Below are 22,394 nucleotides of genomic sequence, written 5' to 3'. Positions count from 1 at the left end.
ACAATTATATCATTTTACATTACTAAAATCAAATTCATCTGACATATCTGCGAACCAAACAAAACATAAAATTAAATTCTAATTCAATTTACTGCCAACTAAATAAAGTTTCAAATTTAGATTATAATTCTTACATATTACAATTACTTCACATATTTCAATTCCCTACGAACAAATGTTTCTCTATTCTTTGAATTTTTAGAAGAAAAAAAATGTTTGAGCCGCAACATTTAGTAGATTTACAAGAAAATTCAGGTTTTGGATCCTGGCTGTCGGGGGATAACAGCAACTCGTCCCCGACTCACCATCGAGCTGAGTCCTTACTCGCCCGCTCTGTCCCCGGAAATGTGGATAGTGAACTCTACAAGGATCTCGTAGTAGAGATGATTTCTCTATTTCAGTCCCTCATCGTAATCTCCGCTCCTCCTTTTATTTTTATTTTTTTTGTTTTTTGTTTTTTCAGTTTCTGTTTGAAATTAAAGAAAAATGGAAGGAAATAAAGAATATTAGTTTATTTTGCCTTTCACTATCTGGAAAGTGCAAAGAGAAGTGTGTATTTAAGTTTTGATTTAGTATTATTTTGTAAACTTTGATTTGATTAGGAGCGTAAACCAAACAGTTCATTTACAAGGCGTGGATCGATTGTGTATACCAAGACACCTTCAAGGGAATCATTATCCCGTAAAGTAAGTTCTTAGATCCTTCGTTTTAAATTTAATTTGTTGAATTTACTTGTGGCTTGTTTGGAAAAATGACTTGAAAATTTCGGATTGAGTTTGATATTACGTATTAATTTTGAGAATGGAATGCTTATATTATGCATAAATTGGATAAGATTCAGTATTATCATATATATGGAAGGTATTAAATTCATCATTTCAAGTTCATCATAAATTAGCATCTAAAAAATTCAAGAATTTGAAAAATGATATGTATTTTCTTCAATGACAATGTATGATCTAAGTTTCCAAAAACGTTGATTCAAAATTTGTGGAATTCATACTGATAGTGAATTAGAGCTTGCCGTTTCATCTTAAGTAACATTTACTAGTAAGATTAGAAAAATATTGATGTGGTGCGTTGTTGTAATTTGCTAGTCAGATTTGTAACTATATAATCGTGTACTATATATAAAATTTGCCTCGGACTCTTTCAGGCACCGAAAGTTTTCAGATGAGCTTCCAGCTATGGTCGTTTTCATTCCAAAGGGGGGGAGCAAAGGAGATTATAAGCACTTTTTGTGGAGAATTTTCGCTTTGAGCCATCCTTCCAATAACAGTAGTCTGGCCCGAGAGAGTGATTGGAGGGCTGATTATTGCAAAAATAAGGGAGAACAATCAGAGAGAGAGCATGGTGTAGAGCCGACCAATTCTATGAACCATTACTAGAAACAAAATTGCATACCAGAAGATCTTCATCAGTGTTGATTCGAGAATTAGCATAACCGTTGAGAGGGCCAATTTCAGGAATCCAATTGTGCTGCCAAAAATTAATAGACTCGCCGTTCCCTACAGACCAAGCTAAGTTGGCATGAAAAGTAGGCCAGATTCCAATAAGGGTACGCCAAAAGGAAGAGTTATTGGCATGATCAATAGAAGACGGACAATGAGACTGCATTCTTATACTTCTCGTGGAGTAGCCGAACCCAAAGTGCATCTGGAGATTGAACAAGAGCATTACATAATTTCATAAGAAAAGCAGTATTAGTACCTCTTATATTACGAATACCCAGACCACCATTCTGAAGAGGTTGGCAGAGAGAAGACCGTTTGACCAAGGCGATACGATTTGCATCCGAGCTTCCTCACCAAATAAAACGACGAACTAGTTTCTCAATTCTGTCACAAATACTGAGAGGTAATTTACATGATTGCATAATATATGATGGGATACTCAGAAGAACAGATTTGGCTAAAGTGATCCGACCAGTGAAAGACAAGGTCCTAGCCGACCACCCATCAAGTTTCCTCTGGATCTTATCAATCAAAGAATTATAAAGAATCTTTGGAGAACCAATGTGACTAGTTGGGACCCCAAGATACATTCCCATATCTGTGATTTCTTGGAATCCAAGATGATTGCAAATTTCAGAGCGCACATCATGACAAGTATTAGGAGAGAAAAAATATTTGTTTTGTGCTTGTTCACAGTATGACCCGAATAATGGCCAAAGGTTGAAAGAATAGAATCAATATTCACAACATTAACCATGTCAGCCTTAGCGCAAAGCATCATGTCATCAGCAAAAAATAAATGCAAGATAGGGAGGCCATGTCTAGCAAGCTTGAAAGCTGTCCATTGTCCAGAAGAAACAGAAAGCGAAATATAATGGCTCAATTGAAAAGGTAAGGCGATAAGGGATCACCTTGGCGGATACCTCTACGAGATTTAAATTCTCTACTTAGCTCGCCATTCCATTGGACTTGCATGGAAGTAGTGGAGATACAGTGAGAGATTAATCAAATAAGATCACCTGGCAGTCCAGCATCTACCAAAGTATCTTCAATAAACTTCCACCTCAAGTGATCAAAAGCTTTTTGGAGGTCGATCTTAATTGCCATCCAACCTGCAGCCCCTTTTTTTGCATGCATGGAGTGAACAATTTCTTGATTAATAATCGTATTCTCTGAGATACTTCGTCCCTTCAAGAAACTGGTTTGATGAGGTCCTATGAGTTTCAGAAGAACATGTTGTAACCGACGAACAACAACCTTTGTGATTAGCTTGTATAGGACAAAACATAAGCTAATCGGACGAAAGTTTGCAAAAGTTTCCGGGTTATTGGTCTTAGGAATTAAAGCAATGGACGTTTGATTGAACATGGGATCCAAAACTGCTCCATTAAAGACTGAACGAATCATGGAGCAAACCGACGGCCCAACAATACTCCAACTCTTCTGATAGAAATGAGCGTGAATACCATCAACTCGTGGGGCTTTGAGAGGAGCCATGGAATAAAGAGCGTCTCGTATCTCATCATCCAAAACACAGGAATTTAAGAAGTTAAGATCAAAATCCGATAAGGTAGGGAACAACCCAGATATGGGATAATTGCCATGAGGAGCCGAATCATCAGCAAAGAGTCTTTCAAAGTAAACCGAGCCAGCATCCCTAAGTGCAACAGTGTCATCCCGCCATTCCTCGCCATTCATCTTAAGCATGTGAATGGTGTTTCTTCTTCGTTTACACACAGCCTTCGAGTGAAAAAGTTTCGTGTTTTTATCACCGAAATTTATCCAGTCTATACGTGATTTTTGCTTCCAAATCTGCTCCTCCTGGTCAAGAATGGTTTCAATGTCTTGCAGCAATTTGTATTCTAATTTAACCATGCTTTGTGTTCACTGTTGATCCAAGCATCGTCGGACCCCACGGAGGCGAGCCATTAAGAGCCTCTTGTTTGTACCAATTACGCCAAAAGCATATCTATTCCAAGATGTCGCAGCTACGGTGAAGTTGGTTAAAGATTCCGGAAAGGAAAGATTAGAGTTCAGTTGTCTCGAACCATACGATCAAAATCTTTATGAAGATTCCAAGCCGAGAGATAGCGAAAGGGTCTATTCTTGGGAAGACGAGACAAACCAGAAGTTGAGAGCAGAATAGGCCTATGGTCAGATTTCATACGAAGGAGATGATGCAAAACAAATTCAGGAAAGCATTGTAACCAGAGATCATTCCCGAAACACCTGACAAGAAACTGAACAAAACCCACGGTACCAAGTAAAACTAGAACCTTGGTAGAACCTTGGTAGCCGAGATCAAGAAGACCACAATCAAAAGCCACGTTCTGAAAATCAATTTCTGGCGAAATCTTGGAAAAACCTTTGCGCTCATCAGAAGTTAGAGTAGCATTAAAATCCCCCAGAACTATCCAAGGCTCGGAAATGGACATAGCAATATCTTTCAAATGAGACCATAATAAAGTACGCAACCTGCAATTCGGACTTGCATAGATAAAAGTGGCTAAAAAAGCATCATGACAATGAGAGCTAGAAATCCTGCAATGGATTAATTGAAAAATGGCATGAAAGAATATCAATATGTACATGATCAAACCAACAAAGCCAAATACCTCCGGAGAATCCGATAGCTTCAACTCTGTGGGAATTAGGAATTCCAAGGGCAGCGATAACCTTTTCAGCATGGCTACCACTAATCCGAGGTTCAAGAAAAACACAAATATCATGGTGGTGATCACGAATTTACTGCTTTGTTAGTCGAACAAAATTTTTATGCCCTCAACCTTGGGCATTCCATACAAAGGTCTTCAAATCCATAAAATGATGGAAGAAAAAAAGCAGTCAAGAGAAATCAATGTTATTCAATCATGTCCGTGGGACCATGCACGGGAATCTCTTGAATATCTGAGGAGGGAGTAGCACTGGATAAGTTTGATGTCCGGTTTAGATCATTCTGAACAGAGGGTGGCAAAATACTATCACACCCATCACTCGATTGGTTATGCATTTCTTGATTAACCAAAGCTGTAGGGTCTTTGGCTTGAGGAATGCACAAATTTGAGACTTTACCATAGTAGGTGCTGCATTTGTTTGGAGTTCTATAGCAAAGTGCTTTGAGGGATTGAGGAGAGAAGGACGACCCTTTGTGGCACGAGAAGTACTTGTAGAACCCGTGTTTGATTTGCGAGAGATAGATAAATTCAGATTCTTTGGACCAAGAGGAGTAGCCTATTGTTTTCGGGGAAAAAGAACAACCTTCCCTTTGTTCTTTTCTGAATCAGATGGTCGGGGGGAATTTTCTTTTCCTTGAGCTCCTTTTGGGGCATGATCTAAAGAAGGAACTGTGGGGGATATCCTGGGTGACTCAACAGGAATTGCATCCACATCATTTTTTGTCATATTGGCTAAATCATTCACATCCATTTTTTCATCATAAATAGGATTAAACCTGGAGTTTTCAATGGGAATGGGCGTACCTTTAGGTTCTGGATTGATTTGTTGTTTGGTCTGGCGCCTCTGTTGTTTTTCAACAAGCATCCAGGGGTCATATGGGTCTCGCTGTATCGGGGGTTGCACAACAGTTTGAGCAGCAGCAGTGTCAGCGGGATTATCACTACTTTGATTAACTTTTGAGGACAACAGTCCTTCGAATGACCATATATGCCGCCATTGAAGCAAACAATTGGAAGGGACTCGTATTCCACAAATTGGATCTGACCATTAATTAAGACTTTTGAAACCAAAGGCTTACGCAGATTGATGTTTATTGCCATCCTAGCAAATCTGCACCGATGTCTATTATCGGTCTGATAATCAATTTTAACAACCGAACCAATGAGGTTTCCAATTGCTTCAATCAGACTTCGTTTGTACCAAGTATTAGAAAGCCCCGGGAGACGGATCCAAACCATGATTCTACTCGGATGTGCTTGCGAAGGATTGAAGTTAGTCAACCATGGTTCGACAGTGAGGTAGTGCCCAAAAATTGTCCACGGACCATCTGAAAGCACGTGAATATAATCGTTTCTCGAAGAAAATTTGTCGAGAAAGTAGTCATGTTCAATATCAATCAATTTCAAAGGGTGTGAAGGCTTCCATATGGACAATATACGGTTTTGAAGAACGTTGTAACCGACTCGTCTGCCAAGGACTTTGACAAGAAGGGTAAACTCCATGCATTTTAGGGCAAGGTATTGAACACGATCTGAAAAATCGATGAAGGGCATTCCGTCAGATTCTCCTACCGAATATCTTCCTCTAGAAATCGATACCATCATCATCATCAAGGGGAAGAAGATCTTTGAGGGGGAGTTTTCAGATTTTCCAATTACCATATCTTTATAAGAGATGATTGGCTTTGTGGGATTATCACTAGAGTCAGGGGCAGAAGAGTTATCGCAGTCCATAGAGGTGATCGGGGGGCCAGGCTGGTGGTTTGGATCGTCTGGTGGATTCTCATCGCGGCGGCGCTGCTTTTTTGGGAGGCAGGAATCTTCAGAAGGCGTTGACATATTTTTTACTGGCAGTGGTTCTTTATTATGAAGGTTTTAAATTCAACTGTTTTTCTTTTTGGGTATCAATTGTTGGTATTTGTTTAACTGAAGTGGCTGCCTTATTATAGTATGCATAATTGATTCTTTATTAGGTATTTGTTTAACTGAAGTGGTAGTCTTATTATAGTATGCATAATTGATTCTTTATTAGGTATTTGTTTGGAGAGCAAAGATATAAAATATAAAACATCTAGTGTTTAATGGGTTTCAATTACAATTTTCCATGAATTACAATATACTACTCTTTTCCCTATCATTTTTCCTCATATTCCTGGATTTAATCTAATAGCTTTTCTTCTGTTAGATATATATATATATAATTTCTTTATATAAATGTATCATGTTGTTCTTTTTGTTCATAAAGGTTAGCGATGTAAAAGGAAGGAATGCAGCTCTGTATATTCCAGTGAAAAAGAAAAGGATCGAGTAGACAAGAATGGTAGTAATGACCAAAATGGTGATAGTTTATCAATCTTTTCCTCGAGGGATTTGATAGCAGGAAAAGAAAACGAGGAGTTAATTGTACTGAGAGAACAAGTGGAGGATCTGTAAAAAAGGTTACTGGAGAAGGAGGAGCTTCTGAAATCAGCAGAGATTTTAAAGAACCAGATTAATGCTGTTCAAACAGAATTTGATCAACTGAATCAACATGCTGCAGAAAAGGACTCTCTAATCAAGTCTATTCAGCTGCAACTCTCTGATGCCAAGGTATACACGTTTGATGTATATCTCTCTCTTATGTCGCTCCTATTTTTTTTGCTTTTCTTGAAGTATCCTTGTCTGAAACTTATGTACAATACATTTCCGTACATGGAAATGGGGTTATGACCCTCTAAGGACCCCCTCAAATGCGTGTAAAAATTTAGAAAAATCTATCATTACCTGTGTCAGAGACATACCTCTATCCATCACCGGCACCCAAGTCCAATTAACATAGATTTTGTATAATTTGTAGTGCATTGTAATTGCGTTCTGAAAACTAATCTTTTGAAATTTTGTAGGAGGCAGCAGATGAATATAAATATGGAGTCTATATCGATTAATATTAAGATTTATATTATTTGTAGATAAATTTTGGATGTGAAATTATTCAGGAATTGATAAAGAAAAAGCAGTTACAATTGCAATAAGTAACTGTATTTCTGGAAGTTAAGATTGATTTTATAAGTATTATTTGTTTAATTGATATAAAGAGGGGGCCTTGGCATAGAGATAGGAGGAGAGATTATAGTTTCTGGGATTTAAATCCGAGATTTGCTCAATATCACCTCATAAGATGGTTGTATGAACCGATGAGTTAAACTTCATTTTCTTATTCCCATAATTTGGAGGTAGTAAGAAGAGGTTGGGATTCAAATCCCAGATTTAATTAATACCGCCTCATAATATAGTTGCATGAACCTGCTGAGATGAAGCCGGAGCTCTTCCTTTTTGTTTCCTTATTGGTATAAGTGCTGCTCTCTTTAGATTAAGCTAGCGGACAAGCAGGCTGCCTTGGAAAAGACACAATGGAAAGCAATGACATCTAGGCAAAAGTCGGAGAAGCTGCAAAATGATATAGACTCCATGCAAGGAGAATTTTCATCTTTTATGCAGCTATTAAATGGTTTGACAAAGAATAATCGCACCGCATTTGCTGAAGATTACGATGTAGCACCATATCATTTTGAGCATCTCCCATGTATAGTAAGCTCACCATCCTTTTCCTAATCATCTTATTTAAATTTGAGTTTTCCTGGCTTTTGTTCACTATGTTGCTCCCACTTATTTGTATTGAATGAAATCCAGACATGGGTGCAAGAATCATCCAAAACATGGAAAAAAAACATATCCATTTCAAGCACATGCTTGTATCTGACACTCACTCAAAGTCCGAGTACCATAGTTGATTTGTAAATTTGCACCATTTGGAAAAATCAAATGGTGGTTGTGCATACTCGGTAATAGCATATGGAGGAAATTGCTAGAAAGAATATGTTTTCTTAAGTGCTACTAGTTTCTTTGTTATTTCAAAATCATTACCTTAAATTCCATTAAGTGTAGATTTGAATTTTACCATGTCGTAGTCAATAATCATATGGTTTTGGGATAAACAGGATGATGTAGATGACAAGGAGATGCCAAAAGTGGAAGAAGCGAGGCGGGCGTACATCGTTGCTGTCGATGCTGCCAAAGAGAAGCAAGATGAAGAATCGCTAGCGGCTGCAGCCAGTGCAAGGTTGTATCTCCAATCCGTTCTTTTCAAATTGGAAGTTGCATAAGAAAAGCAATGTAAGGATTTTTTTAATGTCAAAGTAGGTTCACACGAACTCCTATGCATTGGGATATCATGTTCGTGCTGCAGCATTAGTTTACTTTTGTATGGCATTATTTTATGTTATGTATGGCATTTTCTGTTCGTAATTGTCTACTAAATGCATGCATTTTTTTACATGTACAAATAAATTCTCTTCCGAGCAACCGGGGTTTGGATGGGGTGTTCATTGTTCGGTTTGAACTAATTAATCAATTGAATCGAAATTTAGTTCGGTTGATCAGTTGTAATTAGATGTTAGATTGGTTAACGGTTAAAAAAATTCAAAGTTTAATTATCGATTAATTCGGTTCAAAATCGGTTAATTAATCGAAGTAACCGAAAATATTAAATATTATATACTTTACATATATATATATATATTTAGCATCAATCCATTAAGAATCAAGATCCAACTGTTTTAATTACATTAGACCTATTAAACTTTGAAGACTATCAAATTTTAACCCAAATGAAAATTAATACATATATCAAATTCAAAATTAATCTAACTAAAAATTTTTATTACGAATTTTGGTTAATTTGAAAATTGAACAAATTACTCGAATTCTGTTCATTTTGTTTAATAAATTTTCAAAAAAAAAATTATTTTGTTAACAATTAAAAAATTTATTAATCTGATCTTGGCGAATTCATTTCAGCCATCAATTGAATTAACCGATTAAACATCCAAGGGTTTGATATTTTTTTTAACAACAAAAATTAGACATATTCAGATGGAGTATACGAATATAATTATGCCAATATATATATATATATATAACTTATGTTTAACCGTATTTGACACATTTATATTTGATATTCATTGGAATTCATTTAACATATATTAGTTTAATAAAAGAAGAAACATAATTTAAAAAAGAAATGTTGTGGGAAAAGAAAGAAGTGGAGGATCAGAATCTAAAACAATGAAAATGAAGAGAAGGGGCCTTGTTCTTCCTTGTGTTAATAATGCCTTGTGATTTTGGCATTTGCACTGGACTTCCCATCCACTCCCATCCTAATCTGCAACAGCTTTCACCAAAGTTACGATTTTTCGTTCGTTTAAGTACTCGTATTTGATATTTATATTCAAATATTATTCTTCAACTATATACTATAAAAAAGAGAGTTTTGATCATATATGTGTAGGACACGAATATCCGACACTCACTCGAGAATATCCGAGCAGCATAGAAATAGAGTTCCCTTGCACTTACACGGGAAAGGCAAAGGATCCAGTGCTGCCATCAGATTGATTGGATCCACTTGATTCAACTGAAACGGTCCCACGGTGGTTTGGTGTCTCCTCTTCTTCCCACCAATTGCTACTCCTTTCTCCTTCACCCTATACGTATTATCAAAATATTACCCGGATAATCGATAAATTAAAGTGATTATATTGTTGTAATAGATATACTAAGTGACTTGATTGTAACTAAAAAAAAGTTAACATCCATTCTATTTACAACGGAGGTGTAACAACCGACTAATTGAGTGATATATTTATAACTTTTTTAAAATTTTAGTGACCCGTTTACAATCCTACTAATGATTGAGGACTAAAATAAGCTAAGCTAAATTAAAGCTTGATAATTTGAAGTTGAAAAAAATTGTGAACAAATATTGAAAAGAAAAGCATAGGGCTGACCTGATCTTTAGCAGCATTGATCTCTGCTTCATTTGATCTTCCTTGGTCACTTGTGTGCTTATCTGTTTCAGCAAAATCAAGCTGTTCCCATCCAAACCAGTTTAGGAAGTAGGTTAATTTAGTTATGGATCATATAAATCAGCTAAATGAAGAGTCCAACTAACATTGTACTTAACCTTTCGATTTACTGCCCATGAACTTGTATTGGATTCTTCTGATTTGTTGCCATCTTCCATAACTAGAAACGCTCCATCTTCTTTAAAACAGAAGACTATGTATTCTTCATCAGAAAAGCATGGCCTGCTTGAGTTTTCGCTTCCATCGTCCATTGAAACTCTGTTTTTCGAACTCAGGGTTCGCCTTCGTCTTCCGTTGTCGCATTCATTCCGTCTTTCGTTAATCTCCTTACCTCCGGAGTCAACATTCCTTTCGGAAACAATGTTTCCCTTCGGATGTTTCGATGACGAAGGTGGATTAGTCTCGGCTGGTTCTTCTTCTACATGAAAAACACATCGGATATGCTTTGGCGATCAATTAAGGTCCCGACCCGAAACATCATATTAAGTAACCAGCAAGATCACAACAATGATCAACGTTATAATTCAACACACACAAAATATGTTGTCACAATCAATTACGAATATATCAGTAAAGATGTCATCTCAATCAATTAAGATGACAATCAGAAACAAAAACGAATGGAAATAGCGACCCGAGACATCGTAGTATGGACTGTATTTACCTGCAGGGAAGCTGCAAGCCAAGAAACATGAAGCAAAGTCTTTTACTCTCCATCTAACAAACCTTGTAAATAGTGATGGAGTATACATTTTTCTTATTTGATGTTTTCTCACTGCAATAATTTGATTGGTAGAAGCGAATGGGGGATTTGAATTTGAAAATTAAGAGAGAGAATGCATGGAAGTAACGAGAGAGAGAGTTACCGCCACTGAATGAAAAGGGAGATCACATTGGAGTGATCAAGGGAAATAATTAAGAGAAATTTGTGGAGTTACAACTTGTCTTAATTACTACCAACATTTTAACCTTCCCTTTTCTTTTACTCGTTATTATTTTTTAAGGTTAAATTAATGTTTTAAAATTCAAATTGGAGATTAAATGTTTCATTTATTTGTTTATCCGTTTCAAATGATTGAACTTACTGATAGTATAAGAGAAAAAATATTACCATTATAAAATTTGAGTCGGGGAGTAAAAACTCAACTGATGCGCACACCCCGTCCCCTACTCGTGACTGATCCTATGGGCTATGGCCATATTAGTGATTTTCATTTAAATTATGAAAATATATAAAATCTATTATGAAATAAATTATTTAATACTCAATCGATATATATATTTTTTGCACGATCTTAGTGGTAAATGAACTTGAGGTCCCGGATTCGAGCACCGTGAATGTCTAGAGTTGTGAGGTTTAATATCAAATAGTAAATAATTGTTTTTGAACAGATACTACCTTGTATTTACATTTAGATTAATCAAATAATAATTTGTTTTTACGGGCCATCACAAGTCTTGCCCCAATTACAACTTTTGATAATATAATTTACTAATATTGGGCCGAAATGAAGCTAGGCCCAGCCTTGGACATCACAAGTGGGTCTAGAATTCAATAATAGTAAATTATATTATGGAAAGGCTTGGTTTTAAGGTGATATTCCTAATTCCATTGTTATCAAGTCAAGTTCGAGTATCTTGATTATAAAAGAATTCAAATTGTTTGATAAAATATTTTAATAATTCTTTTCCTAATACATGATACATCTTTCTTTCTTGTCCACTTAATCTTTGTACTATACCCTAATTATTCTCTTCTATTTTTCACTTTATTTTATGTGTATAGTTAAAGTTTTCTAATCCGAATCTCACTTATAAGAAAAACAATGTTTAATGAATTTAATCCGATTCGATTTTATACTTAATTTTAACTTTAAATTAATAACATAAGATTGATATAGACAAATTATCTGACCCTAATATAATTTTAGTTTGACGATAATAAGACTAACACGAATCTCATGCTTTTGAAAAATCACATATCCATTAAGAGGGGTGGACGGATATGAAAATAAAGTCTTATTTTACTCGTTATTGATACATTATGTTATTTTCTCATTGAACAAAAAAATAGTAAATAATGTTACAATATTTATTTATGTTCATTATGAAGTCAAATTCCACTAAAATGTAGTTGGAGAGTTGAATAAATAATTTCCAACAGAAAAATATATTATTTGGATTATTGTTAGTCATTATTAATTTTTGTGGTTGTTTAAATGATAAAAATGTAATTCGATCCTATTTTATTTGGATTATTTTTTAAATAAAAACATCAAATATATCATATAAAATACAATTAATAATATTTTAATAATTACATGGGGTTGGATGAATTTCATCTAAACATGGTCTTAATTCAATCCAAAAATTTTAACAAAAAATCAGCCCAATCCACTCTTGTCCTATTAAAAACTGATCAAGCTAGCTTAAAGTCTTAGTGTTTTCGAATGGAGTAAATTGGGTTAGGAATGTCGTTCTCATCTCTGTAGTACCTAATCTAGATTAATCGGTTAATAGATCGGATACCAATGATTAATTAAAAAAACTAAGTTTAACTGGATTTTTTTTTAATTAATTAAATAAAAAAATCTAATTAATTTGAAAAGGAGAAATAAAATAAAACAAAACAACATGTAGGGCTTCATGGTCTCCATGTATGGCGATTTTAGAGGCTTACATTATTATTTAATTTTTAATTATTTTGAGTTGGCAAAGATGCAAAGACAAAGCAAGAATGTCCAAAGGCCATGTTATTCTATAACTTAAAAATAATAAGAAAAAAAGAGAGTTTTTTGGTAAAATAAAATGTATTAAACTAAGCATACTAATTGTTTTTATTAATTAAAAAATAAAAAAATTATAGGCCAATTTGATAAATTCAAGGAGTAATTTATATATTAAAGCAATTAAGATGGAGAAAAAGCAAAAGCAGCGGAATGGGTAGATACTGACAGAATCACATGGCAAGGCAGACCCACCCACATGGATACGACCCTACGTTTACACCGATTAAGCTCTGGTTGATTTGTTTTATATCCTTCAAATATTTTATGAATTATGTATCAGATAAAACACTTATAATCTTCAATACGACTGCATTCTCAAAATTTAAACCTACATCGTATTTGGATTAATTTTGATTATAGTATTATGATGGCATGTAATGTTCCAATGTCCACTTCCTCTCCTCTGACCTCCCTCACATACAAATGACAAGCATATTTTAATTGGGTATGATTGACCAGAATCGGTGTTTGACATGGTGGCATAACAACAAACCTTCCTATCATTTCTGGGGGTGTCTCAGGGACACCATTTTCTTTTCTTTTCAAATCCTTATTGGATCTGAGCATATTCCTTTTTACACTTGCTCTTACATTATGTGCGTTTAGTGAAATGGGGTATTTGGGTCCCTTCCTTTCTTGCACTTTTGTTTGGTTGCTCAGAAAATAAAGTTTGAAGATTTTCATGGCAAAAAGACAAATTTTGATATTGAGGGAAGCCAAAAGCTTTTGGTTTTGAGCTGTATAGGTTCAAAGCAGTATCAGTTATAATGTGTATAGGTTCAAAGAGGCTTAAAGGGATCAAATTTAATTTGGTTTTGAAGATGAAATGATGATTTCAATTCAAGTGTTAGGAGAGTAGTGACTAGGAGTTTCCAAGCGGAGCTGGAAGATGGCTGCGAAGCTGCTACATTCATTGGCGGATGAAAACCCGGAATTGCAGAAGCAAATCGGATGCATGACCGCGATTTTCCACGTCTTCGATCCGCATCATATGATTACCGCCAAGCGTCTGAGCCATCGGAAACTAGCAGCTGCAGGTAGGGTGTTTTATCTCTGAATTTAATGTTAGGCTCTCTGGTTTAAATGAATTAGACCATGTATATTTACGCATGGAGGGGCCGATTTTCCAACAGATGCTATTCATTTCAACTGCTATCTGTCTGTATATTGATGAATGTAGGTGGAATTCAATTTCAACTGTTGAAAATTATGTTCTTGTCTGAAACTCGAGTTATGTGTAGATGTAGACTATCTGAACTATCTGATCGTTTTACAGGGAATTCCCTGTTTAACAATGGAGTCCTAGAAGGTGGTCCCAATAATGTATACCAAAGCCACACCTCAATTGTTTGTTCCCAGCAATTTTCTGTGTGTTTTGTGCTTCATTTCTTAGTTGTTGTCCAACACTCATTTGATTTCCAGGAAACGAATATGGACAGAACCCTGTTTGAGAAACAAAGAATCTCCACGGAGTCTTCGAGAGCCTCCTTCTCTTCGTCATGTTCGTCTTCCATGTCATCCCTTGATAGTAACAAGACACCTCAGCAAGAGGCCTCTTCCTTTGATACAATCCATTTTCCCGAAACTCTGTCTAGGGAGACCATGATGAACAAACCAACTACTACTACTCATTTAGGGTCACAAGGTGTTGTTGACCTTCGAGATGTGGTCAAGGGCTCAATGTATCGAGAAGGTAGAGGACTATCAGTTAAAGCAATGAGCAGGGAGGAAGTATTGGGCAGTGCTGTGAAGCATAGAGATTCCCCAAGGCCATTTTCGATTCCAAATTCGATGGACAGGTCTTATGGTGTTGGGGTCAACGGAAAGCAAAACGTGTCTGCTGATCTGGAGGAGTCTGTTAGAGGTCTTGCAAAACTTCAGGAAGCACCTTGGTATTACAACAATGAAGTTAGACAAGTTGAAAGATCATCAAGTGAAGCAAACGGCTCGTGGAATTCAATGTCAAGGGACACTCCTCGATTTTCTTACGATGGAAGGGAGACTAATCGTTTCTCTTTTGAATCAAGGGACACCTTCAAATCTACACCAAAACTTAAAGAGCAACCAAGACTTTCTTTGGATGGTAGAGAAAGGTCAATGAAGGGTTCAAAGTACCTTGCTAAAGGTTTCCATAATATTGACGACTTGAATGGCAGAGTTACTAATTCACCGCAATCCCGCACCAGCCCTTCCAATATCGTAGCAAAGCTGATGGGCTTGGGTCCACTGCCAGATTCTTCCTCGACTGGTGATGAGCAGTTAGTTGTGGTGAAAACCTGCAGTGTCGAGGGTAACAATCCTTTCTCGCAGCCTCTTAGATCAAACGATCCAAACAGGCCAACACGCACTTCTAACAGCACAAGAAGCTCTTTAAAAGATTCAACTTCACCACAGTGGAAAAATCCCAACAAGATCATGAAGCCTGTTTCCAGTTCAAGGTTCCCTATTGAGCCAGCACCATGGAGACACGCGGATGGAATTCGAGGTTCTCAGAAACATCTTAAGCTTGTAAAAGTTCCGCCCAAGACTCCAAATTCTTCCCCATCGGTTTATAGTGAGATCGAGAAAAGATTGAAAGATCTAGAGTTTAAACACTCTGGAAAGGATCTTAGAGCTCTTAAACAGATACTTGAAGCAATGCAAGTGAAGGGCCTCCTCGAGACCGGGAAAGAAGAACAAACTGCAAACTTGTTGTCTCAAAGAAACTCTGAACCAAAATGCACAAGCCCTGGTCAGAATCTGAGAGGTCAGCGAAACCTGCAGAATACTCGCATCAACACTTCCACAACTAGAGGTTCAGATTCTACGAGAACATATGAATCTCCTATTGTGGTCATGAAACCTGCGAAACTTATTGATAAAGGTGGTATGCATGCTTCAACTGTAATTCCCATAGATGACATTTCCAGTCTCCCCAAGCTTCTGAGTGGGGCATCTGTAGATAATAGGCAAGGTCCGATAAGTAGTCGATCAACTAGAGATCATACTGCCCAAAGCAGTCAAAGCACTTCGTCTGTCAGCTCTACTGATAAGAGAGCTAGTAGTAGGAATGACGGATCCATACAACCTTCAAGAAAACCTCCAAAAGGAAGCACAACAACTTCAATAAAGAGTTCAGGAGGATCCAGGAGCCCACGACTGCAGCGAAAAATGCTTGAGTTGGACAGACGATCTCGTCCGCCCACTCCACCATCTGATCCAAGCAAACCTGGAAGGCAACCCAACCGGAATTTGTTGGAATCAAGCTCCCCTGGAGGTAATCGTAGACCAAAATCTCACAACATGCAGCAATGTGACGACCAACTGAGTCGGCTAAGTTCCGAATCATGTACTTCGAGTCACCAAGGAGATGAGATATCTCTGCAATCAGACAGCAATATTAACTTGGAGTCCAAGTTAGATATGGAAGTCACCAGTCATGAACGATCTATGAAAACCAATAGTAGTCAAAGACCATCCATGAATGCTGCCAAGTACTTGACTTCTGGCATAATGCAGAAAGTAGGTTATATTAAATCTCGTCTTTGCCATTTATTCAATTGTTCATTTTGGTTACCTAACCTTACATGCACCTTTTGATTTTGTCAGAAATCAACATCAAGACTGGTTGAGGATGGATCAGTTGCAGAACTTGCTATGGCTGCTCCAGAACATCTGAGACCGGTTTCTGTTCTTGACACCTCAGTTTATAGAGATGATGCTTCATCACCAGTAAAGCAGATATTGAACATCCCAGAAGGTAACACGTCTGTTTTCTACGGTGCTTATTTGGATGTAAACTGTTGTGAATTAAAGGAAGATTCGTATTTGCTTTATCCCGGCAACCTTTTTTTTACAAACTTTACCGCTCACTTCTTCCTCGTAGTTACCTTAGTTTTTAGGCTGCAATGCATTTCCATTGTGCACAAGGCAACATGATGGAAATTTTATCATCATCATCTTTCATTGTGGTCACCACCATTGCTAATGTTGTTATGGAGTGATTCCGAGTAACTTTTAAGCTTTCATACCCTTTCCTGACTGGATGATACCGAAAGAGAGAAAATAATCACGATGTAAACAACAAAGAATCAAATGGAATGAGAAGATGTTATCAGAGGCATGCATATTTTTCTAGTATTTTCCAATGCAAGATGATGTGTCTCTAGGTTTATATTAGAGAGATTACATTTGTTTCGGGATCTATGAACTGAATCTCACTTTAATATCTCTGTTGTATCAGGTATTGCTGCTGAAGGTTTCGATGACGGACACAAAGATGAGCAATGGAACTCTGCAGATAACTGCTTGTTGAATAATGTGGGGTCTGGTCCTGTCTCGGAGATTAATCGCAAGAAACTACAGAAGATCGAGCATTTGGTCCAAAAGCTTAGAAGACTGAACTCCACTCATGATGAAGCCGGTACAGATTACATTGCATCACTTTGCGATAATGCAAATTCGGATCACAGATACATTTCTGAGATATTATTAGCCTCTGGCCTTCTACTGAGAGACCTAGGTTCTGGTTCCACGATGCTTCAGCTCCATCCATCAGGTCATCCCATCAACCCACAGCTATTCTTCGTTTTGGAGCAAACCAAAGCGAGCTCTTTGCTAGCGAAAGAAGATAGCAACTCTGGAAAGGTTTCGCTTTTAAAGCCAGATCACAAGAAATTCCATCGGGGGCTTATATTTGATTTGGTTAACAAGATTCTTGTTGGAAAGTTAGCTTTAGCCGGAGCCTCTCCGGAGCCTTGGATGAACTCCGGGAAGTTGGCAAGGAAGACCCTAAATGCACAAAAGCTTTTGAAGGAACTCTGTACGGAGATAGAGCTCCTTCAAGCCAATAAATCGAACAGCAACACAGACGAAGAGGAATATAGTCTGAAAAGCATCTTGTGGGAAGATGTTATGTGTCGATCCGAAAGCTGGACAGATTTCAACCGCGATATTTCCACGATGGTTCTCGATGTTGAACGGTTGGTCTTCAAGGATTTAGTCAACGAGGTCGTGATCGGCTAAGGGGGTGTTTTGCAATCTAATCAACAACAACGTTGGAGGCGTCAGCCGTTTTCCAAGTAAACTGTTCGCAAAATGTCTTGGTTATTTCTTCATCATTCACCATTGTTCTCCCTCTGTTCTGATTTTTTTTTTCTTTGCACGAAAGTTCAATAATTCATGGATAAGATTAAGAACTGCAGTCCTTTGTTATATCACAAAAAATGTTACATTTTATCAGATTATGAAACCATACACATATGTATGTATGAAAAAGTATATGAGATCTTTTACACATATGCTCATGTTTTAAGCAAATTTTGTCATCCGACATTGGATTTTAACTGTATCATCGCAGTTGGAAAACAAACCATATAATCATTGAATGAGTTTACACCGATGGTTGAGATTAAAACTTTATGGATCAACCGTATCTGTTCTATTTTCCAATTTCCACGAAAAAAAGGGGAAATGAAACATATTTATGTCAAACATGTACCCATATACAATAGTCATACCTGGTTCAGATTAAAATAAAGATAGAAGCATGGAGTAATGGAACTAGGAACAAAAGAGCAGGCTCCATATTTTTCATTTCTTATTGCAGAAATAACTAATAGAACCAGTATGCAAGATTTTCAGAAAAGAAAAATGTACAAGATTGAACCGATCAATCACATCGTCCATCATCCCACTGCAGTTGCATCTGGATTTATACATTCAAGCAAACATGTCGATTAATGGAATAAACAAAATCCAGGAAAACAACCTTATTAATGTTGAACACTGCACACTCCTTAATTTCAAGAGTCTCAAGACACAGCTAATGCTTAGATAGCCTGCATTTGTTCCACGAAAGGCCGACAAGAGAGCAAGACAAAAGAAAACTGGGGCACATTAAAAAATTCCACATGTTCCCCAGAGGCCTGAGCACATGCCAGAAACAATATAGAAGTAGGTAATATTAGTTTTAGTAACAAAACAAAAGACACAATCTAGATGAGATTACAAGTATTGGAATTACATATCGATTAAAGAGTCTAAAGAGCTTCAACTCTTCATTTTTTCTTAAAGAAACTGTGTATGACGCATATCAAACATGGGTGTAACCCTCCACATACATGGAAATCTTGAAAGAAAAATATTAAACATACCCATATTGGACAGTGGACACCTACCCACATTCAGCATTCACATCCGGGTCCAAGTAATATAGGCTAACATAAATAAACCTTTTCTGGCAACATAAAAGTCTTATTATATCATATATGACCATACTGCATCACTCTGCTCTATCTATCCTTCTCCCCGGTAAGCATAGAAACAGTGAGGTCTTTTATTTCATAAGTTCAAATATGAATACAAGTAGATACTGAACTTGTAGAATATGGTGGGTATAATTCAAAGACACACGTAGGCGTCCACCACCAAAGACAAAAGAAATGCTTGATAGCATTATTTTGCATTGCAGTCAAGAGAGAGAGAAAATCTGCTTTATGGATCCAAATTTATAAAGTGGAAACAATAAGAGCATGCAGTGGGATCTATAACTTTTACTGCTAACATCAGAAGATCAGAAATGAAAGCTGGCTGTGGAATTTTACAAGATTACCACAAAAAAGATTTACTGTTTGTGCCCCCTTTGATTGAGTCTTTCTAAAAGACCCAACAGATTCCCAAGGGGCAAGTCTAATTACCACATAGATGAAAAACTATGAAGAAAGACCTAGGCTGAGCATGAAAAAATGTACTGTCATCAACCTCTAGTGCATCAAAGCAACATATAATATCTCGTAGAAGTATATACCTTCAAACTTTAACATCCTTAAGGCAACATTTAAAATCTCATGATAACCCCAAATCCATCCAAAACTAAACCTTCTAGAACCTAATAAATTAGGGAAAACATTGAAAACCACATAGTTTAGAAAATCACATTCATCCTCAATATCTTCACTTCTACACAATCATATAGTAACTCATGATCAAGATTCAATAAAATTGAACACGAAACCTTAGTTGCTAAAAACCCAAACCAGACCAACAGTGAAAAACCAATCAGGCAATCACCATATCCCAAAACAGAAAATTAATCAACACCCAAATCTTTAAATATCAAAATTCACTAAAAAAACAAATACCCACATCTTAAAATATCACAAGTAGTTAAATTAAGCTTCAAATCATTTTCAGGATTATAATAATCTGATCTGTTTCTGGTAGCTTCCACACACATCAACAGTGAGAAATCAATCACCACATCACAAAGCGGAAAAATAACCAGCACCCAAATCTTTATAACATCAAAGTTCGTTAACAAAAATAAATACCCACATCTTAAAGTTAAAACATCAGGAGTAGCCAAATAAAGCCTCAAATTTTAATAATATCGATCATCTAACTTACTTATGGAAGCCTTCACACATACTAATAGTGATAAACCAAACATCGCATCTCAAATCAGAAAATTAACCAATGACCAAATCTTTAAAAGATAAAAAAAAAATCATTAAAAAAACAATACCCACAACTTAAAACATCACAAACAGCTAAATAAAGCCTCGAATTTTAAGAAATTCGATAATCTGACTGACCTATTTCTGGTAGCCTCCACCAATTGCATTATCATCTTCTTCAACTTTGGCCGTCAAGTAAACCTTAGGGAAATCGTTGACATCGAAGGTCTTCTCTTTCATCATTTTCTCCACATCTGCCTTTTTCAAGATGGTGCGGCGGATCGGAGGGCGGTTGCGGCGTTGATCGCGGGCGTAATATTTGATGTCGAAGACAGTTTCGGGGTCAGATGTGGGAACGATGGGCTTCTGCAAAGTGGTGGCCGGGCAACGAACACGGTACTCCGTGGCTTTGGGCAAAGCGCTCCTGTACTCTGGGTCGGCGCAAGGTCCGGTTATCTCCCATGGCTTCTTGATGTACCGTTTCAGGCTTTGGAAAATGGAGGAGCTGCTCACTTTGGACGCCATTGATAGTTTGTCTCTTGACGGAGAAATTTTGTGAAGATGACTCAAAATGGTAATCCAAATTGGCTTGCGAAAATAATAAATAAATAAATAGGCATGAAAAGGGTATTTTCCCCCATAACTCATACCAAATAAATCAATTTAATCATTTCATAAAATATTATTTAATTAACTCTCGAACTTGTAAATTATATATTAATTTAATTTTGTGATCGATGTTGGTTGTTATTATAATAACACAATTATTAATTATACTGATATGATAATTCACTTTATTTATTTGATAATTCACTATATTAATATAACACTATATAAAAGTGAAAAAATAACATTTAATTTTTAAAAAAATTTATAAGATAAAATTATTTTTAAAAATAACTTTAAGGGTTGGGTAAAGCACACAATCAATCGAAGATTATAAGACGTTGTTTTATTAAGTCCTCAATAAGTAAAAATTATAAAATAGTCACCTAACTATAAGGCATTGCTTTGTAAAGTTTCCATATCATTGAGAGTTACAAAATAGGCATCCGACTATTCATGTGTTCCAAATTTTATCCTTTTCCTTTTAAAAAAAATGACGGTCTTCTAAACTAGGCGTTAACTTGTGGATCGAGTCTCCGTTTACAATATGTCATCGAGTCAGTACTTGAAACATTATGCCATCAAGTCAGTGCTTAAAAGTAATGACAATGCTAATAGACATCATTAAAATATAAATTTATCATATAAGTTAACGTCCAACTCAAACAACCATTAATTTTTAAAATAGAAAATAACGAGTTTGAAACATATGAATATTCATATAATCATTTTGTAATTTTTAATAGTCGAAGGACTCAATAAAGCAATACTCTATAATTGGAGAATATTTTGTAACTTTTAAAGCCAGAGGACTCAAAAAAGCAACACCTTACATTCGAGGGACCATTTGTGTATTTTACCCTATTTTATTAAAATTTTAATATTTAATTAATTTTTATATAATATAGGTAGATACAACTAAAATATTTTTATTTAAGACTGAAATTTTAAAATACAAAAAACTAGAAAGATTAAAATTAATCGATTTAAAATATAAAAATTAATTCTATAATCTATACATAGAACAATGTTAATGTCAAAATTTGACCTAAAAGGACGAGTCTTGTTGTGAATCTCAAGTCTCATCAATAAAACCCTAATCTCTAACGGTAAGTCCCCAATAAACCCTCTGAGTACTAAGGCAACAAAGCATTATTTTTCAGCAAAGCAATGGCGGACGCTATGATCTCTCTTGAAAAGGTGAAAGGCTTCTTGCACTCTCAAGTCCACGATGAGGAAAATTGGACGCAAAACATGGTATCTCATTTTTTTCCCTTTTTCCTTTTCTTTGGTATTCCTTTCGATTTGGTTGCGTTTTAATGTGATTTTGTTTACATTATTTTGGGTTTCTGGGAATGTGTTTTCCATTGATATGAGGAAATTGGGGGGGGGGGGAACAGCGAAGAAGAAAATGAATATTTTGGTTCTGAAGAATTAAACTTACTATTATGGTCATGGATACATCAGTGTGTGGATGTTTGTACATACGAAAGAGATTATAAGAAATACAATTCTTGTTTCGATTGATCAT

General features: G+C 36.2%; 3 protein-coding genes and 1 long non-coding RNA gene across 6 annotated transcripts; 2 read left to right on the top strand and 2 right to left on the bottom strand.

Moving 5' to 3' along the window:
* The first annotated feature begins 182 nt into the window (after positions 1 to 182).
* LOC120178545 lies at positions 183 to 8,481 on the top strand. The gene is made up of 5 exons (XR_005521523.1): positions 183 to 410; positions 603 to 686; positions 6,375 to 6,718; positions 7,478 to 7,696; positions 8,107 to 8,481. It is a non-coding gene; the product is annotated as an uncharacterized LOC120178545 (long non-coding RNA).
* A 720-nt stretch (positions 8,482 to 9,201) lies between these two features.
* Positions 9,202 to 10,797, bottom strand: LOC120178556 (protein BREAKING OF ASYMMETRY IN THE STOMATAL LINEAGE). The gene is made up of 5 exons (XM_039184375.1): positions 10,697 to 10,797; positions 10,119 to 10,450; positions 9,955 to 10,035; positions 9,524 to 9,651; positions 9,202 to 9,329 (listed from the first exon to the last, which is right to left on the bottom strand). The coding sequence occupies exons 1-5, from the start codon at positions 10,782 to 10,784 to the stop codon at positions 9,218 to 9,220; spliced, it is 741 nt and encodes a 246-aa protein (XP_039040306.1). The 5' UTR covers positions 10,785 to 10,797; the 3' UTR covers positions 9,202 to 9,217.
* A 2,913-nt stretch (positions 10,798 to 13,710) lies between these two features.
* Positions 13,711 to 18,047, top strand: LOC120178548 (protein LONGIFOLIA 2-like). Its single transcript, XM_039184368.1, has 5 exons — positions 13,711 to 13,858; positions 14,098 to 14,168; positions 14,244 to 16,322; positions 16,410 to 16,560; positions 17,044 to 18,047. Exons 1-5 carry the CDS (start codon positions 13,711 to 13,713, stop codon positions 17,823 to 17,825), a joined length of 3,231 nt encoding a protein of 1,076 aa, XP_039040299.1. The 3' UTR covers positions 17,826 to 18,047.
* Positions 18,048 to 18,446: 399 nt separating this feature from the next.
* Positions 18,447 to 20,842, bottom strand: LOC120178549. 3 transcript variants are annotated; one of them, XM_039184369.1, is made up of 2 exons: positions 20,396 to 20,839; positions 18,447 to 18,727 (listed from the first exon to the last, which is right to left on the bottom strand). In XM_039184369.1, the coding sequence occupies exon 1, from the start codon at positions 20,780 to 20,782 to the stop codon at positions 20,396 to 20,398; it is 387 nt and encodes a 128-aa protein (XP_039040300.1). In that variant the 5' UTR covers positions 20,783 to 20,839; the 3' UTR covers positions 18,447 to 18,727. The 3 variants fall into 3 exon arrangements, 2 of the variants coding, with proteins under 2 accessions (XP_039040300.1, XP_039040301.1); XM_039184370.1 differs by lacking the exon at positions 18,447 to 18,727 and adding an exon at positions 19,971 to 20,094 and having other exon boundaries at positions 20,396 to 20,842; XR_005521526.1 differs by lacking the exon at positions 18,447 to 18,727 and adding an exon at positions 20,140 to 20,243 and having other exon boundaries at positions 20,340 to 20,842.
* Between the last annotated feature and the right edge of the window lie 1,552 nt (positions 20,843 to 22,394).

Source organism: Hibiscus syriacus, unplaced genomic scaffold (genome assembly GCF_006381635.1).
Source record: "Hibiscus syriacus cultivar Baekdansim isolate YM2019G1 unplaced genomic scaffold, ASM638163v2 tig00112353_pilon, whole genome shotgun sequence".
Taxonomy (NCBI): Eukaryota; Viridiplantae; Streptophyta; class Magnoliopsida; order Malvales; family Malvaceae; genus Hibiscus; species Hibiscus syriacus.
The sequence above is the reverse complement of the archived record's forward strand: the minus strand, read 5'-3'. Positions and strand labels throughout refer to the sequence as shown.

Excerpts from the sequence above, each read along its gene's own strand:
- LOC120178556 (XM_039184375.1), bottom strand. The coding sequence starts at position 10,784 with ATGTATACTCCATCACTATTTACAAGGTTTGTTAGATGGAGAGTAAAA. Across the intron at positions 10,451-10,696 it reads GGCTTGCAGCTTCCCTGCAG|AAGAAGAACCAGCCGAGACT; the intron begins GTAAATACAGTC and ends TTTTTCATGTAG. Across the intron at positions 10,036-10,118 it reads ATCGAAAGGTTAAGTACAAT|CTTGATTTTGCTGAAACAGA; the intron begins GTTAGTTGGACT and ends GGATGGGAACAG.
- LOC120178548 (XM_039184368.1), top strand. The coding sequence starts at position 13,711 with ATGGCTGCGAAGCTGCTACATTCATTGGCGGATGAAAACCCGGAATTG. Across the intron at positions 13,859-14,097 it reads TCGGAAACTAGCAGCTGCAG|GGAATTCCCTGTTTAACAAT; the intron begins GTAGGGTGTTTT and ends ATCGTTTTACAG. Across the intron at positions 16,323-16,409 it reads CTTCTGGCATAATGCAGAAA|AAATCAACATCAAGACTGGT; the intron begins GTAGGTTATATT and ends TGATTTTGTCAG.
- LOC120178549 (XM_039184370.1), bottom strand. The coding sequence starts at position 20,782 with ATGGCGTCCAAAGTGAGCAGCTCCTCCATTTTCCAAAGCCTGAAACGG.